We start from the raw sequence: 17807 nt of genomic DNA on the forward strand, positions 1-17807 counted from the left end.
ACTTTACATTTTGGCCATGCAGTAATACTCTTAAGTCTTTCCACTAGTCATAATATCTCGAGGAAACGGCCATAGACTTTAGTGCTGAAGTTCAGCAAAATGTATCAAGAAAGATCTGGTTTCTTTTGTTGTTTTGTCAACCATACACCAAACCTTGCTTTTATGTTTTTATATTGGCACCACTAACAGTGACTTTCAAACTTAGCATCATTGTTTAATTCTCATTATGACTGCCTGTTTTCTAATCTGTCTGTTCTGTCTCAGTTTGGGTACCCACTGGATTTTTATTATTTCTTCCAAATTAGTTTATACTCATTACTCTAATAACCAGTACATCTCGTGTTTAGGAGCTGGATGACTTACTAACCACTGCTCCTGGTGTTTTTTCCAGGATTACTTTCACCTGAAAAGAGAGCTTTTGGGCAAAAAGCAGTAGTGATACTTCTGTTGTTTTGTTTTTCAGAAAGCTTTATTCGCTGAATTTCAGGGTCACATCACTCACAGTGCCATTACTGACCTCCCTGGTAAGATCAGTGTGCTAGCCACACTTTAGCCACTGCTGAGTAGTCAGCTCTCCGGCTAGCAGTTACCCAGCTAGTCACTACTTAGCAAATTTCCTCTTGATGTGACTCTTTCATTTGTGAATCAGAATTTTAAAGTTAGAAGAAAGAAAAAAATGATTATGTGGCATTGTGCTCTTTTTTACATCAAAGAACATATTTGGAAAGGCTAAATAGTACACCTAAAATCATTAATCAGTAGTACAGCTAGGACTAGAACCCAAGTCTGTGATCTCTAGTCCCCATGGGGGGGGGGGGATTTTTTTTTTTTAATAACCATTCTTTGTCTTTATTCACAAATGATCTGATCATCTACACAGAAAATACCAATGAATTTACAAGAAAAAACGACAGTAATGCCAGTTAGTGAATTTAGTGAAATTTCAGGGTCTCAGATCAATATTAAAAAATGAACCTCTATTTCTATATATATTAAAAACCAGGATTGGAAATTGAAATAAAAAGCACATTATTTACCAAAGTAACAAAACTATGAAATACTTAGGAATAAATCTAAATGTACTTAATTTTTCTCATTTCATTCTTTTTTATTTCAAGTTTTTATTTAAACTCCAGTTAGTTAACATAAAGTGTTTTTGCTCTTTTTTATTAAGACCTTTTCTTCCTTTAGTGCTTTTAGTTGCTGTAGTAATCATTCATACCACAGTTTGAAGTTGTTTTAAATATTTTATTTATTTATTTGAGAGAGAGAGAGAGCATGAGAGGGGAGGTCAGAGGGAGAAGTAGACTTCCCATGGAGCTGGGAGCCTGATGTGGGCCTGGGTCCGATCCCAGGACTCCGGGATCATGACCTGAGCCTGAAGGCAGTCACTTGACCAACTGAGCCACCCAGGCAGTCTGAAGTTGTTTTAAAATGCTTCATTCAGTGCTTTCTCTTTAAGTAGCCTTCCTCACCAGTGCCATTTGTTAGCTTATAATTGCTCAGGTCTTCTGTTTTACTTCTGTCTTATTTCCATTAAATGTTGATTCGTGTTTTAGCACCTCATTATTATAATATTGGCTATGTCTTCAAAATGCCATACACCTGTATAAGAATCTAAAATTTCAGCAAATCATGAAATGTTTCTAAGCAACCAGCTACTTGACATCGTTTAGGTAAAACATGTTAATGAAAGAGATTTGCTCCATTTATCCAGAAATTTTGCTATTGCATAAACCTGGGTGTTACCATCCAGTCAGTAGGACTGAAGGTTTCACTAATCTCTAAGGAGAATAATAGTAATTGAATCTGTGGGAATACTTAAGAGATTTTTGTTTGTTTTTGAGATCAGCTAAAGAAGATCTTTTCTAAATGTTTATTAGTCTTGTAGGTAGGTTATAAACTAGATTTTCACCAGCATTATTTCTGATTTTATTTGAAATAATTATAGAGTCACAGGAACTTGCAAAGATAGTACAGAGGAGATACTTTGTAGTCTTCACTAGTTTCTCCCCTTAATTACATCTTAAATTAATTATAGCATAATATCAAAACAAGGGATATGACTTGATTACAATGTGTATATAGCTCTGTGTCATTTTATCATGTGGATAGATTTGTGTAACCACCACCACAAGCAAGATACATGACTCTTCACCACCATAAAGAACTGTCTTAACAGCTGTCTCCATCCCCAACTATCCCTAATGCCCTGGCAACCACTAATGTGAGGATTTTGCTTTGTTTATACCTCCCTCTTCAACCTCCAGGCCTGACCTGATTTAGGAAAACTGAATGCATAAAAGTAACATGCCTGTCATTGGTATCCCAGTTATCAAGACAACTATATTATAATGTCATGGGATTAGACTTCAAAAAATACCAATTCATGCTCCTTTCCTACAGGGAACAAGTCTTTATCTACACACCAAAAAAATGAATGTAAAGTTTTAATAGTACCTACCTTAAAATAAAGCATAGTGGTAAGCGATACCAGAAAAAAAAGAAGACAGCAGCAACATGTTGGTATTGAGAGTCTGTCAGAGCACAGGCTATTTCAGTGTTGTCAGCACCACCCTAAAATAAAAAAAGAAAGAAAATCAAGAATTCCAAATTTTTCTTATTAAGATTGTTCTTAAAGTAATGGTCATTTTTTAAATGTTTTGTATTTTCCATCTTATATGTATCGTTTGCTCAATTTATCCTTATGTGTCTGGCAGTCAACAAAATTTAAAAACCTAGAATATTCAAATGAGCTCTGAGTATACTTTTTAAGTACATTATTTTAAAAACTAAGTTCTGATACTGATTATAAGTAATTGCTAAAGAAGTTGATTTAAATTTTTTTAAATTTTAAATTTAGTTCCTATTTACTGGCCCATAATTTTCTTTGTAATTTGGGAAATTGTGAAGAACCAGAGACCTTGGTCTTGGTCTTTTAAACCTTCTCGTTTTATTTTCAAAGAGACCAACTAAGTTAAGCTACACATGGTCATGCAACTAGTTATTTAGCAATTACCTGGTCTTGAATAACTCAAATCTTATTTTCAGTGTGGTACCTTATCTATTCCATTAGACTGTCCACGGAGAAATTTTAAGTGGCTAGTCATTTAATATAGAGTAGATCACTCTTTAGTGATAAAAGTCTGATTTTTTAAAAATATTTGAATTATAATCTAGCCAATAGTTTAAATCATAACTTGAGAATAGTTGGAAATCTTGATATAGAATCAGTCCATAAAAATCTGAAAATGTAAAGTGAATTCCATTTCTCAAAGATAGTTTTTTGATATCAATAAGCTATATTGTTTGTCAGTTTTTCAGTTTCAGTTTGTGTTCATATTTTTAGGTAACCTTCTGAAATTGTAAATTATCCCTATTTTGTCTTTAGGTACTTTATTGCCTAATGATCTTGCTATAATAGTTTTTGGGGGGTTTTTTGGTTTTTTGTTTTGTTTTGTTTTTTTAAGAATTCTTTATGTTGCTACAGCCTGTACTGATTAATTTTGATTTTTTGGTTTCCAACTCTAGGAGTCTCTACCACCCGTCCAGTTTGACTGGAGTAGCAGTGGCCTTACTAACCCTTTAGATGGTACGTCTCTCCGTAGAGCCTCTAGCACCAGAGCTAGAGTTAAGAAAGCTACAAAGTTCAGACAAACTTCTCTCTGCTGATTTCCTTTTTTGTTTGAACATAACTTCTTATTCTTATCTTTGGAAATTCAGGCTTTCTTTCTGAATAGTAATTGCTCAAAAAAAAAGCTGTTACTATTATTAACAGTAATAATGTCCATAAGTAGGTAGCAATAGCTAGGTAAAATTTTAATTTATCTTAAGTCAAAAAAAAAGCATCTTTATTTTTTACAAGTATCTAAGTAGGTGAAATGATATTTTAGGTAGGACCAGTTTACTTGAAATTTGTTTCTATAGTTTTAATTTATGGAATTTTCTTGGATGCAAAGTCTTGTGGCTAGAGGCTGCTTAAAAAAAGCACAAAGCACAATTATATAACCAAAAACAATGTGCAAATAGATCCATATTTACTGACTAAAAGTAGTTTTCAGATTTAATAATATTTTATAGTGCACTTATTATACAAATGGAAAATGAATGATTTTCATGATCCTTTTCTAAAACTTATCTCAAAATACTAGTAGGTAGTTCCAGAAATAATTGGTTTCTCTCATGGCTTTAAGAGAAAATCCTGAAAAAGGAATAACATCCTAGTAATGTGGGTCTTTAAAATAAATGACACAAAATAGTACTTTTCCAGTGCGTTGACACCACAAATTTTAATTGGACCCTAAAATACAATTATTCTTACTCCTTATACTTCATAAGTTATTTGAGCCATTGTCTAAAACACCTGTCATTCTATCAGCTTTGCCTTAGATGAGGGGTCCTAGGACTTCTGAAAAGCATCCAATTGAATAAGCGTGCTGAAGGAAAGCCTGGATGCACCTTTTGCTGTTGTCTGGTGTCTTGAATATTCAGTCAAATCATCATGCTTTTTATTAACAAACAACTTCTTTAAAACTGTATACTATTTCTGATTACTGTTTCAGAGTTAAAGGGGAACAGTACAGCTTGAGGTTGCACATCAGGGTAGGGCAGTTGTGACAGTCCTTACGAATGTTACTTTAAATGAAGTTAATGTATTGGTGCGTGTCCTGAAACTGACAACTTTGTCACTTTTTAAAAATCATTAATTCAGAACCAACATTACTAACATGGAAGACTGATTTGGGCATGTACAGTAATTTACTGTTGGGCTGAGATTAAAGTATTGTTTCCCTTTAACGGGTACACTTTCCCCTTGGTCTTTCTGGTATGGCTTTGAGTTTTGATTGAAAGAACTGAACTCCTAACTAAAACCTTACTAAGTGTTAAATTTTTTACTTTGTACATGAGAAAATGTACATTGGATTATTAAATTGTTACTTTAGAAATGTCCTTAGTAATGAAAAACTAATACTGTACACTTTGTTTTAATGTTGATTTTAAAATATGTAATGACTACTAATTATAACCTGCATGTTCAAGTGTGTGTCTTACCCCTTTTTACACATAACCCCTCCTCCCTTGGCTTACCTTCTGTGTGGCTGCCTACCAACACGGTCACTGAATTTCAAGCTAGTGGAGGTTCCACTCTTCTGAACCTTGATTTCTTTGGGCCCGTGGATGACAGTAGCTCTAGCAGCAGCACCACAATCCCAGGTCAGCAGAGTGTTAAAACCACAATTCTGGTTTAATTACTAAAAGCATGACCACATCACTTGACTTTCCTATAAACAAGGAAACGAGCAAGTAGTTGTATTCTCTATATCTAATACTTTTCCTTTATCTGTCTATTGTTATTTTCTAGTATCTGACTATAACAAATGACTTCTGTGAAATGTGTTTTAAGGAAAGCTTTCTCAGTGTACCAGTCAGAGCTGAGAGGAGTTTCTAGGAGTAAAGTAGCCCTAATGTCCTTAGACAGTTAAAGGCAGGGTTTTGTTTGGGGGCAAGGGATTCCTGTAAATGGAAAATGTGTATTTTATATGCTTATTTTTGAAAGCATATTATATAAAGCCATTTGAAAAAAATACAGGTTTAGAGATACAAGAATATTTTAGTATACAAAGATGACTTTACATTGTAGTGCCTGTGGTAACAGAACCTCTAAAATTCTAGCATTCAGTTAGTTGTTTATTAATGCTAAGTGTATAATTAGGTTCCAAAATGTTAAGAGTCTAGCACTTAGTTCTATATAGATCCCACATAGAACTTCTGTAGTTTTTATGTAGCTTTTAAATAGAAAGTATTGTTAGTTTTCCATGGAGAAAAAAGAAATGTTACAGAAGTTAATAAATCATTGCTATGAGATATTAAAAGCTAGAAATTAAAACTTATTGGCGTGCCTGTTAATGTTCAGCCCTGCGAAATTCAGTTTATTGACCAAAGGACTAATGTACTTTGTCATTTTTTTAACTGAATAAAAGATTAAAATATAATGGCATTTTTATGTTTACATTTTATTTGATATGATTTTAATGAATCCCTGTCATCCCTCCTTGTGATCTGGTAATCATGCCCATTGATCACCAGACAGCTGTTGGGGTGCTGTATAGATACTGATCCCCAGAATGCGTAGCAAGGATCCGTTTAGCCCCACTAGCAGCCAGTTACACAGCCAGCCTTGTTCCTGAGAATTTGCTGGTTTTGTCTATTCCGTTTGATATCCTACCACTCACTTCCAGCAGTTCAGGAGCCATGGTGGGAAATGGGGGAGACCAAGAGAGTCAGATAAGGGTGAGCCTGGAACCCAGAACATCCTTCTCTAAAATCTGGTCATGGAAATCTGTTCCTACTCTAAGGAAGTTCCAAGGCCTTTAGGTAGAATGACTGGCTTTCTCAAATCTAATCCCCTGAATAATTTTCATTACTTCGAGGATTTTGCAAGCATATGAAAAAAAACAATCTTATGTCTGGTTTTGACTTCAAAATGATATTTTACTGTTTATTCAAATTACCTTTAAATACATTTGAGCTATGGAATGACCAGGGTGAGCCTAATTAGCTGCTTTTAATTCTAAAGTGGGGGGAAAAGACAACAAAAGTTTATGTATCAGTTTCCTTATTACCTTATTCCCAAGAATGAATTACCAAACTCCATTTTTAATTTGCTCTCAGATTTGTTTTGTCATGAACTGTATTATAATTTACATGAGTTCACTGCTTTTGGACACCTAAAACCTGGTTTAAATTTAATTCTTGATTACATTTCAAATTCAGTTAAGAACATAAAGAAATACAGAAATTACATGATTAACTAGGCTCAGTATACACAGCTTCAAGAAGAGCAAGTGGTTTCAGAAACTTAGAGCTGTAATGGAAGTGAAATTAGCATGCTCAAATGCAGTCCTCATTACTTTGAAACCTTTAAGTATTTTTGTTCCATATTTTCATTAATATGCTCTAGCTGCTGTATAAACTTGATTACTATAAATTTGCTTTGGCTTCTTTTTATTGCTATTGGGTTTTGTTAAAACTTACCATCAACCTACAGGTATCAACACCTTTCTCAGTATTCCATTTTACCACTTGCTTGCACTTTTTCCGACTTGTTTCTGGGAAAGTCATTTTGTCTTAGCTTGCGGTTATTTATTTATTTTGTGTGTGAGACTTAGGAGGTTGGCATAGAACTTGGTTGGCTAGCTTTAGTTATGTAACTAAACTATACCTCATTAAGGTTCTGTAAAAAACAAAAACAAGCAGACTCTTCCATTAAAAAAAAAAATTACTCTCCAATTATTAGTGTAGACTAAGTAGTTATCCCTTTTTGAAAAATATAGTCATGGCACTTTCCTGGGTTTTTTGTCTTGGTTTGGTTTGACTTGGTTTTTGTGTGATGGTGGTGGTTTTGTTTTGGGCAAGGGGGGATTGGGTTTTTTGTTGTCTTTTTTCTCTTTTTTTTTTTAACTCCCACTTTATTCTTTGACAGCCAAGTGGCCAGTATTTTACAAACCCGACCAAATTTTTACTACCACTTTTCTGTTGGCAGTCAGAATACAGTTGTTTATTCTGCACTATGTATTAGACATCAGCTTCAATATTGTGGTTACTTGGAATCTAACCTTTTTCGCAGTGGAGGAAGGAGGTACTTTGGGTTCATTTGGTCCCCTACAGGTATCTACAATTTTTTTAGGTTTTTTTTTTTTTTAATTTTATTTATTTATTTGACAGAGAGAGAGATCACAAATAGGCAGAGAGACAGACAGAGAGAGAGATGAGGAGAAGCAGGCTCCCTGCTGAGCAGAGAGCCCAATGCGGGACTCGATCCCAGGCCCCTGGGATCATGACCTGAGATTAAGGCACAGGCTTAACCCACTGAGCCACCCAGGCGCCCCAATTTTTTTAGGTTTTAATTGAAACTTACATCCTTACAGAGATACAAAGAAAGGGCCTCATTAAGTATTTTTTGAAACCGTACCTTAATGAAATATTAAGAACTTGGGAGAGTCAACAAACATTTTCTATAGCCTTCCTCCCCTTGTTGGACATGATAACTGTGGAAGCTGCTTTTGCTTGTTTGATTTCTGTAAACATCTGAGATCTGCATTTACATCTGCCACTCATCTGCAAAGCTGGTTAATAGAAGGCAGTTCGTGATTTTTTTTCTTAACCTTAAAATATCTTAAAAGGAGGAAAATTATTAACACTAGTATTTACATTTATAATTTTCTCTGCCGATTTTCAGAACTTTTTTAGAAATAATAAGTAAAAATTAATTAAACTAATAAGACATTCTCCTCTTATAATCTGCATTTCTGCTATAATCTGAAACTACTAAACTTTTTACCTCAGGTAATTTGCTGGTACCATAGAGAGTAAGGGATTTTTTTTTTTAATTTTTTTTTTTTTAAAGATTTTATTTATTTATTTGACAGACAGAGATCACAAGTAGGCAGAGAGGCAGGCAGAGAGAGAGAGAGAGAGAGAGGGAAGCAGGCTTCCTGCGGAGGAGAGAGCCCGATGCGGGGCTCGATCCCAGGACCCTGAGATCACGACCCGAGCCGAAGGCAGCAGCCCAAACCACTGAGCCACCCAGGCGCCCCTTTAATTTCTTTTTTAAATTTTATTTATTTATTTGACAGAGAGAGATCACAAGTAGGCAGAGAGGCAGGCAGAGAGAGAGAGAGAGAGGAGGGAGCAGGCTCCCTGCTGAGCAGAGAGCCCGATGCGGGACTCGATCCCGGGACCCTGAGATCATGACCTGAGCCGAAGGCAGCAGCTTAACCCACTGAGCCACCCAGGTGCCCCAAGGGATTTTTTTTTTTTTTTAATCTGAGTCTCTATTATCCAAAGTTGAGCTTGAGTTGAAAATATTTATTGTCCTTTTGACTGTTTTTGTAGTCAGTTATTTAATATAAATCTATATTCTTTGGAAATGTAAAAATGTATATTTTAGTGAAGTCAGATCTAAGAGACTCAGCTTCATTTTGAATTCCTTAAAACCAGGTCAAATATGAAACCAAAGAAATAAACCCTTGAGACAGTTTTCATTTTGTCTAAAAGTAGTGCTTTTATTAGTTTTTCTGGGAATATTTTACCCTCCCTACTTCTGACCTGAAGAAAGAACAATGTGGTACGTAATTTATCTTTAGTAATAATTCTGACACTTTGAGTAATAGTTTATGTCCTCCGGTGGTCAGAATATATTTAACCAAGTCATTTACTGTATTTGAGACTTCAGACTAGCTCCTAAATCTTTCAGTATGGAAAAAAGTATAATGGAGGTAAAATTGTTAAAGAGGTGTAGAAGGGGAGAAAATTCCAAAAATGAAGTTAATTGGTCCATTTAAACCTTGAGGTACCTGTAACAAATCATGTGTGCTTTCTATAAAACACTGATAACTTTCATATCACTAATAATCCCAAATTCAGTTTTCTACAGCAGGTAGAAATTGTAGAAGTATTTGCATATCTACTACATAAATGTTAGATGAATTAAGGCTGTATTTAATACCTAAGTGAGATTTTTAAAGTATTTTCCTACTTTTTAAATATTCTGAAAGTTGGAATCTATAATTTAAAAAATAAATGCAACATTAGTCTAAAGACATGTCATGCTCCTAAAAGACTCAGATGTTTACAGAATGAGTGCCTTTTGCATCTTGGATCGTGGCTGATGAGTAACGCAGTGCAGCTTGCCCTCACTGACTGTCGTTTTATACTATAAGGTGTGGATCCAGAGTTGTATGAGTTAACAACTTCTAAGCTGGAAATCTCCACCTCAAGCCTCAAAGTGACTGATGCATTTGCAAGACTCATGTCCACAGTAGAGAAGACAAGCACATCTACCAGGTAAACAGCTAGTGTTCATTATACCCTAAATTTTGAATTTAGGAAAGCAAGTAAGTTGATGGTATTTCAATATAGTGTATTAAAATGCACTTTCTATTTATCAGATGATCCCTAATTCCAAAAAACAGTTATCAAATTATGTTTAATTATGGACTTTATTAGAGCAGAGCTATTTCGTAAGATGCTGGAAAGGGCTGCAGATGTGGTTTTTTCTTTTTACCCTCCCCACCCTCGGCCAAAGTTTGTTGAGAAGAATTCTGATGAAGTATTGAGATCATAAGCTATTTTAGAAACTGTCCCTCTTTCCCTTCCTAACCACTGAGATGATGATCACTTTCACACTCCCGATCACTTAGGCTAAACTTTCTACCCCTGAGCTAAGCTGGAGTAGGTGAGGCAATGGCCACTCTTATTTTCTGCATTTTTGCTGATGTGCAGCACATCTGGGATGTGAAGCCTTGCTTAGCCAAGCTTTCTGGGAGGCCCCTCAGGGACATGGCCTTTAGAAAAGCAGTATTGGAACCAAACGGAATGTCACTTGGGCCCTGTGCTCAGGATTCAGGAAGCCTTTAGTTTTACGTAATTTAGCACCGAACAGTAAGCCATTGCTTAGACATGTTAGCTATAAGAATAGGCCAGTTCCTCAGAAGAAGTAGTCATTGGGAACCGGAGACCACTACTGTTGGAGCAAATACTGGCTGATAGGAGCACCAGCTTCACTGTTCCAAATGCATTGTTCATCAGCATTTTCAAGTGGACATATTTACCTGCTAGTGGCCCACTTTGGCAGAAGTATTATAGCCCTTACTCCTCAACAAATAAACTCTATGTCAGATTCAGATTTATCTTTTGAAGCAGTTCTTCTGTAGAAAAACAACCAGTTAAAAAAAACAAAAAAACTTTTTTCCTTATAAATAATAAATGCTTACCAGGCTTCAAACTGTAGTTTGAATTATCCCATTGCCTTTCAAACTGTGTTGTGTGCTTAAATATCCATTCATTCAACATATATGTATTATTAATAATATTTATAATTATAAAAGAGGCATTTTATGTATTTTACAATTGTGGATACTCTTAACTTCTCCCTAGAATAATTTACAGAATGCACACACCACAGATTCTCTTATTCTCATTGTTCCCATGTCTTTGGGGTAAAGCCTCCTCTTAAGTGAACCTATTTGTAAATGAATCCTCTGTGGATTCTCTTTGCTCACTTTATAATTTTTTCTCTCAAATTTTTTCTCAAATTGAAGTTCTCAAAGTTCTCGTCCATTTGTTCTATATATGTTAGCCAAAAGCTACTGCACATTTGACTTAAAAAAAAAAAATAATGATGCTTTTATTGTTTGGGCTTTTTTCCCCTGTCATTTTTAGGGCAGCCTTCTCTAAGGACAGTACTACTGTTTCATTACCCTTGTCCTTCTGCAGTGTCACTGAATGAACTATGGTAGAGTTTCCAGAGTCCCATGATGAGAATTCAGTCTTTGTGCCATTAGGAGGAGCTCTATACCGCATGGTTAGCTGCTTGCTCTCCCGACTGTAACTCATCCTTCAAACATCCCATGTACACCAGGGAACTTGAACAACTCCTATCACTTTAAGAAATTATTTTCATTGTTTCCCTTATTCCATACTACTACAGAATGAACTAGAACCATTGTGTGTATCCTAAGGTGAGTGTTATAACTGCACCAAATTGCTCTCTAGTATCTGTCCAGCTTCGTGTTTAAAACATAACAAATGGGGGGGGGGGGGTAGAAATGAGTTGCCAACTCATTTCAATTATTTGAAAATGGTAAGAAATGCAAATTTTCACAAGCCTTTACAATTACTGTAAAATGTACCCATGAATGATTCTCAGTTGCACAGGTAAGAGAAAAGCAGATGGCAGGCATCGTTTCAGAAAATGTCAGTGTCTTTGTTTGTTTTTTACATCGTTCTGTTTTTGGTTTTGAATGGAATAAACTACAGAAAGTAAAGCTCAGCAAAATCTTCTTGACAACTGACAACACACAGAAGATAGAGTGATGTAGGGTACTGCAAGGTTAAGAAACCAAGGTGTAAGTAGAGGAAGTTGACGGGTAATAGCATACTCTTTTCCAAGTGCCCTTTGCTGCATATGTAGGAAGACATGCATGAGCTCATCTCTTTCCGTACACAGCCTGTTAAAAGTAACTTCTCACTTTTTAAAGAAATGCACATTCTTAGTTTTAAAATAGTTCCTTCTTCTTGCTTTACCTTTTCTAGTATAGAGAAAAATAACTTCCTTAATCAGTGGGTGACCACCTAGTTAGTAGTGGTAGATCTCGAACTCAAGTTTATACAAGTCTAAGGACTAGTTGCCAAGAGATACATATGTTTTTTGTCTTTTTTTTTAAACCTTTTAATTTTGACCTTTGACCTTTTAATTGGCTAACATACATAGTCCACATAATGTAAAATCCACCCTTCTCAAGTGTACAGTTGGGTGATTTTTAGTACATTGATAGCATTGCACAACCATTACCACTAATTTCCAGAACATCACCCTCAGTGGAAACTCCATACTCATTAATTAGCAGTTACTCCCTTTTCTGTCAGTTTTCCCAGGCATCCTGACATCTACTAATCTGCCTTCTGTCTCTAGGAATTTGTCTGTTCTGGCTATTTCCTGTAAATGGAATCATATATGTGACCTTTTGTCCCTGGCTTCTTTCTCTTAGTGTGTTTTCAAGTTTGGCCATGTTATTGTATGTATCAGTTTTATTCATTCCTTTTTACAACTGTATAATATTCCTTTGTGTGATTATACCACGTTTTACTTATCCATTAATCAGTTGACGGATACTTGGGTTGTATTCACTTTTTGACCATTATGACTAATGCTGCTATGAGCATTCATGTACAGGTTCTTGTGTGGACAAATGCTCTCCATTTTCTTGGGAGTGAAACTACCAGGTCATATGGTAACAGTGTTGAACTTTTTGAACAACTGCTGAACTGTTTTTCAAAGTAGTGCCACCATTTTACATTATTTACATTACACCATTTTACATTCATACATACTCATTATATATTCGTACATATGTCAAGGATTCTTATTTCTCCACATTCTCACTGAGGCTTGTTTTTGTCTTTTTGGTTACAGCCATCCCAGAAACCATTGCCTACTTCATGGTTAGGAAGATTTGCACCTAGGTTTTTTTCTCCATAGTTCTATAGATTCAACTTTTACATTTAGGTCTTTGATCCATTGATTTAATATTTGAATATGTTCTGAGATAGGGGTCCAGCTTCATTCTTTTACATGTCTATATCCCACACTATTTGAAAAGACTTTTTTCCCCATCAGTGGTTGTGGCACCCTTACTGAAAATCAACTTTCCATTAATATATACGTTTGTTTCTGGACTGTCAGTTGTATTCCACTGACAAAAAGGATAAATCTTGGCTAATGAGAATATAAATCAGCATTAGATCACTGCTTTTGGATTTGAGAAAAGTTCATGATACAACTTTTTATTTTCAAATCCTCCTCTAGAACACATCAGTGCACAGTGACTATAGATAAATATACAGACTATCGGCTCTGTAAACTATTATTTCAATTTACTATTACCTCTAAGTAGTGCCTCTGAAACAAGACCATTAAGTAGAAAGTCTAGAGTTCTCTTTACCAACCATTTCTTGGCTAAAAGTTTCTACCTTGCTCTCCTTCCCCATACTCCAACTGCATTTCACAAATGAGAAAGTTCCTTTAGGTGCAGTTTTTATTTTTTACTGTTTTTGTTTTGTTTTTTTAAGATTTATTAGAGAGAGTACAAGTCGGTGGGGAGGGACAAACAGACTCTCCGCTGAGCAGGGAGCCTGACACAGGGCTCCATCCCAGGATCCCAGGATCATGACCTGAGCCAAAGACAGATGCTTAACTTAGCCACACAGGTGCCCCTATTTGTTACTGTTTTTTTGTTTCTTTTTAATTCAATAACCAACATACAGTACATTAGTATTTGATATAATGTTCGATGATTCATTAGTTGCATATCATATCCAGTGCTTATCACATCACATTCCCTCCTTAGTGCCCATCACCCAGTTAACCTATCCCCCTACCCGCCGCCCCTTCCACAGCCCTTACTTAGTGTGTTTCCTGGAGTCAGGAGTCTCTCTCCTTGTTACTGTTTTTAATTAACTTTCTGTCATTACAGAAGCAGTAAGATATATATATATATAGAAAGTTAGAAAATACAAAAATTAAAACTTAGTTTCACATTCTTACCTCTCAGATCAGTATAACTCCTTTCAGATCATTTTCCATGCAAATACATACGTATGTGTGTTGTTTTAACCAAAATGAGATTTTATAGTTCATACAAAATTCAACCTCTGCAGCCTGTGATCTCCATCTATCACCTTCAGTGCATTTTTAGTCCATCTAATACCAAAGCTATATTCAGATGTCCCCTCAACTCAATATTGGTTGAGTTGAGGGGACTCAGCAGTTCTCAGCAGAGAACTGTTATACCTGGCTGTTATGGCTCTTCAACCTCCTTTAACCTAGCTTATCCACCCCTAACCCTTGTGTTTGTTTTCAGTTTTAGCAGTAGCATATTGAAAAGATCAGCCCAGATGTCCTGCAGAATGTCCCAAACCTCAGGATTTATCTGTTGGCTTCCTCAAGTAGTAGTTAATGTTTCTCATTTCCCCTTACTTCCTGTAAGCTAGAAATTATATCCACAAGTTTAATGAGCTTGGGTGAAACATTGTGGCTGGACGACAGCACAGGTGTTGTACTGTGTCAGAAGTTGCATAATAACCTGGTTGACTCCATTGTTAGTGATGCTAAGATGGACCACTGGTGAGAGGCTGGCCTTTTTCATTATGCAGACACTTCCAGTCTTTCACTTTACTCTCTGGGTTTTCTTCATCAAACATCCACCTAGTAATTTTGCCACCATTTAAATGCAATGAAATGCAATGAAAATTGTAGATTTTAAGTAGAAAATACTGGATTGCTATTCCATTCTTCTGAGAAACCGCAGACCTGAATATTGGTTGTTCTGATGGTTTTGGTGTGCTTAAAGCCCACCCCTTTTTGAAGAACTCTGGTCCTAAAATTCTGATGTCTGATTTTTCCGTCATTCTAATAAATCATTTCATTTCAGCCTGAATTGGGAAGTGATTAACAGCAAAGTCTAGGTATGAAGTAAAGACCCGTATCTATCTTTCCCTTCTCGCCTCATCTCATGATGTCCCGTTCCCCATCCCAACAACAAAGAAAATAATTAGGTGGAAGAAATAACTTGGACCACACCTAATATAGTACCAGCTATTTTACCATAGAAGAGAATTGAGCTTTTTAGAATGAACAGTTTTAAATGAACTTTAGTCTAAAATTAGTATCTGTATGACCGCAACTATTCTTTGAATATTTTTAACATTCTGGAAAAAAATCAAGGTTGGCTTACAGTCATATGCTCAATTTGAGCCACATTTGAGGCTCTCTTGACATTTCTGCAGCTCACCATCTGGAAAGCCCTGGATGAAAAGGAGTTCTTCCTATCTGTGGTAGGCACTAACATGCTCACCTTTAATACCAGGGGCAGTGAGTGAAATGTACTTTGTCTCCAGAACCTCTAGGATTTCAAGATTTCCCCTCTCCCCGCGCACTTCCTGCCCATGTCCATTCTCAGCATCTGCAACCAGCTCCCGTGCTGCTCCTGTTGGACCTGCTGTCTGTGTCCCAGCAGGGTCAAGCCTGGGTGTTTCTGAGCCAAGGGCTTTCTCCTGGAATTCCCCTTAGGAGATTGAGAGAGCCTGAGGTTAAAATGACTTACAGGGTCTTGTTTATGTTTATGTTTACATATAAGCATAATATATGTAATATATAATTATGTATGTATATTATGTATATTATATATATATAAACATATATGTTTATATACTTTATGTTGAAGTAATTTCACAGGGGCCAGAGGGAAATCTGGTTGGGTGAAGTTTTATTAGGGCTCCAGCATTCTATTTCTGCTTAGAACATTTTAAAAGTGGGCCCGGGTAGATGCTTTGAGCCTTCAGCAAATCTTTGAGCTGTCCATAGGTACATGGGAATGTCTGTATGTCTGTGCCCAGCTATAACAAGCACACATAACATGGGCATGCAGCTCTGTAAGGGATTCGGCCTCTGGCACTGGAAGCACACGCACATGTGCATGCACACACACGTTACAAGGTTCAGGACCTGGCAGAGAAGCCCCACAGATCGCTGTCTACCTTGAGAAAGGATTTTCTCCCATTTGTCCTACAGCAAAGCCACATTAACACGTTTTTTTCATTTGTCAATAGGAAACCAAAAAGAGAAGAGCACCTGAGTGAAGAAGCCATCAAGGTGATCGCGAGCCTTCCGGACTTAACATTCATGCATGCCAAGGTGTTGATGTTCCCAGCCACGTTAACACCTTCCACAAGGTCCCAAGAGAAAGCAGACTGATAACTGATGTGAATTGGACAATTTCAATTGCTTTTCCTTCCCTCCCGCCCATCCCTCCCTCCCATCAAAAGCATACCTGCTCTAATTAAAAAAAAAAAAAAAGTTCAGCTGATTTGTTGGTAAGCCGCACTAGAAAGGTATACATAGTAATGTATATTTATTTACATACTGAAGTCCTAAATTTATATTAGAAAAAAATGTAAATAATTGGGGGTGAACATTTTTGAAGATTTATTCTTTTTGTGTTGCTGGGGTGTATACATTTATGTCTTTGTGAAATACACTGGTGGTGTCCTTCTTACAAAACTTTTGAAATAAAAAAAATAAAATTAAAAATTCAAATCTCCACTGTCTGAAATCCCCTTCAGTCTTTCCAGATTGCATTGAATGTTCTATTAATTTTTCATATCATATGTTGAATTACTTTTGCAATCATAAATAAGCTCCAAAGTCCCCGTTTTTTTGTTTGTTTTTTTCAATTTCATGTGTGATGGATTTGTTTCAGATCCGGCTTTTGTTAACATTTTTGCGCTCTTTTTTTAATCTTTCCAATCTGGCATATTGCTGCTTGACCTTTTGCAAGGTACTTTATCGATTGCTGTTTTGTCACAGGGTGTGGATCATTGTCAGAACTTGATTGGAGGGGTTTAAAGAGGTTGTGTCTGTTTTCAATCAGTTTGGTTTGGAGAAGGACCAAATTACATGTCTTACAATGAAATTTACTTGTTAATGATTTTTTGTTCTATCGTACCACTATTTTTTGAGGATTTTGCACAGTGTAAAATGACATAATCATAGATTGCTATGGTTTAGGCTGTATATACAGTAAAAACTATGGGTTTTAAATGTTTGGGGAAATTCCTATGGAAAAAAGAAAGACATGTAGAAGAACCTCTGACAGGGTTAATATGCATGCCTAAGGTCTTTTGAGATTTCAGTGTGTAAATTTCCTTTTAGCTTACACAAAAATAAAATAATTTAAAAGAAATTCAGCCTGGCCTTTTTGTACTTTGGTATCTGAGGGAAAACATGATGAGTTTGGATGCGAAGGTTTATTCTATCTTAATGTATTTCAATCCAGAGGAAATCATTTGGTAAGTTGGGCTTCTACTTTTTTGAAAGCGGACGGGTTTAGGCTGAGGCCCCATAGGAAATGGATCAGTACTAAGGCAGAGCCGTTTTTATGTAGAACATGAAATCATAAAAGAAATTCCCATGATTCACTATACTATATCTTCATCAGAACTGGCAAGGTTAAATAAGCATTTCTAGGGAATTTTTTCTTTTCCAGTAAACACGTGCATGATATTAAGGTGAGCAGGAAATTTCTCCAAGGTAATTTTTAAATATTGTTAGTAGCTGTTGCATCAGCAGAGTCACATGACATTTCATTAGGAATAGGCAGTCCGCCTGACGGGTAGTCCACCTTCTGCCAGGGGAACCTGTGCTGCTCCCTCACTGACAGATTCCTGCACTGCAGGTTATCACACGG

At 36.1% G+C, this 17807-nt stretch overlaps 1 protein-coding gene across 5 annotated transcripts in view; it reads left to right on the plus strand.

The window, feature by feature from the left end:
• The window catches only part of AFTPH (aftiphilin), a 65917-nt gene extending 48614 nt beyond the window's left edge, over window positions 1–17303 (plus strand). For 3 of the 5 annotated variants that reach the window (XM_059187825.1, XM_059187824.1, XM_059187826.1), the window contains exons 7-10: window positions 3532–3592; window positions 5131–5214; window positions 9723–9846; window positions 16171–17303. In XM_059187825.1, coding sequence (XP_059043808.1) covers window positions 3532–3592; window positions 5131–5214; window positions 9723–9846; window positions 16171–16315 — 414 coding nt within the window. In that variant the 3' untranslated portion in view covers window positions 16316–17303. The remainder of the gene's footprint in view (window positions 1–3531; window positions 3593–5130; window positions 5215–9722; window positions 9847–16170) is intronic. The other 2 variants (XM_059187827.1, XR_009357259.1) reach the window with 2 other exon arrangements.
• The last annotated feature ends 504 nt before the right edge of the window (window positions 17304–17807 follow it).

Source organism: Mustela lutreola, chromosome 9 (assembly GCF_030435805.1).
Source record: "Mustela lutreola isolate mMusLut2 chromosome 9, mMusLut2.pri, whole genome shotgun sequence".
NCBI classification, from domain to species: domain Eukaryota; kingdom Metazoa; phylum Chordata; class Mammalia; order Carnivora; family Mustelidae; genus Mustela; species Mustela lutreola.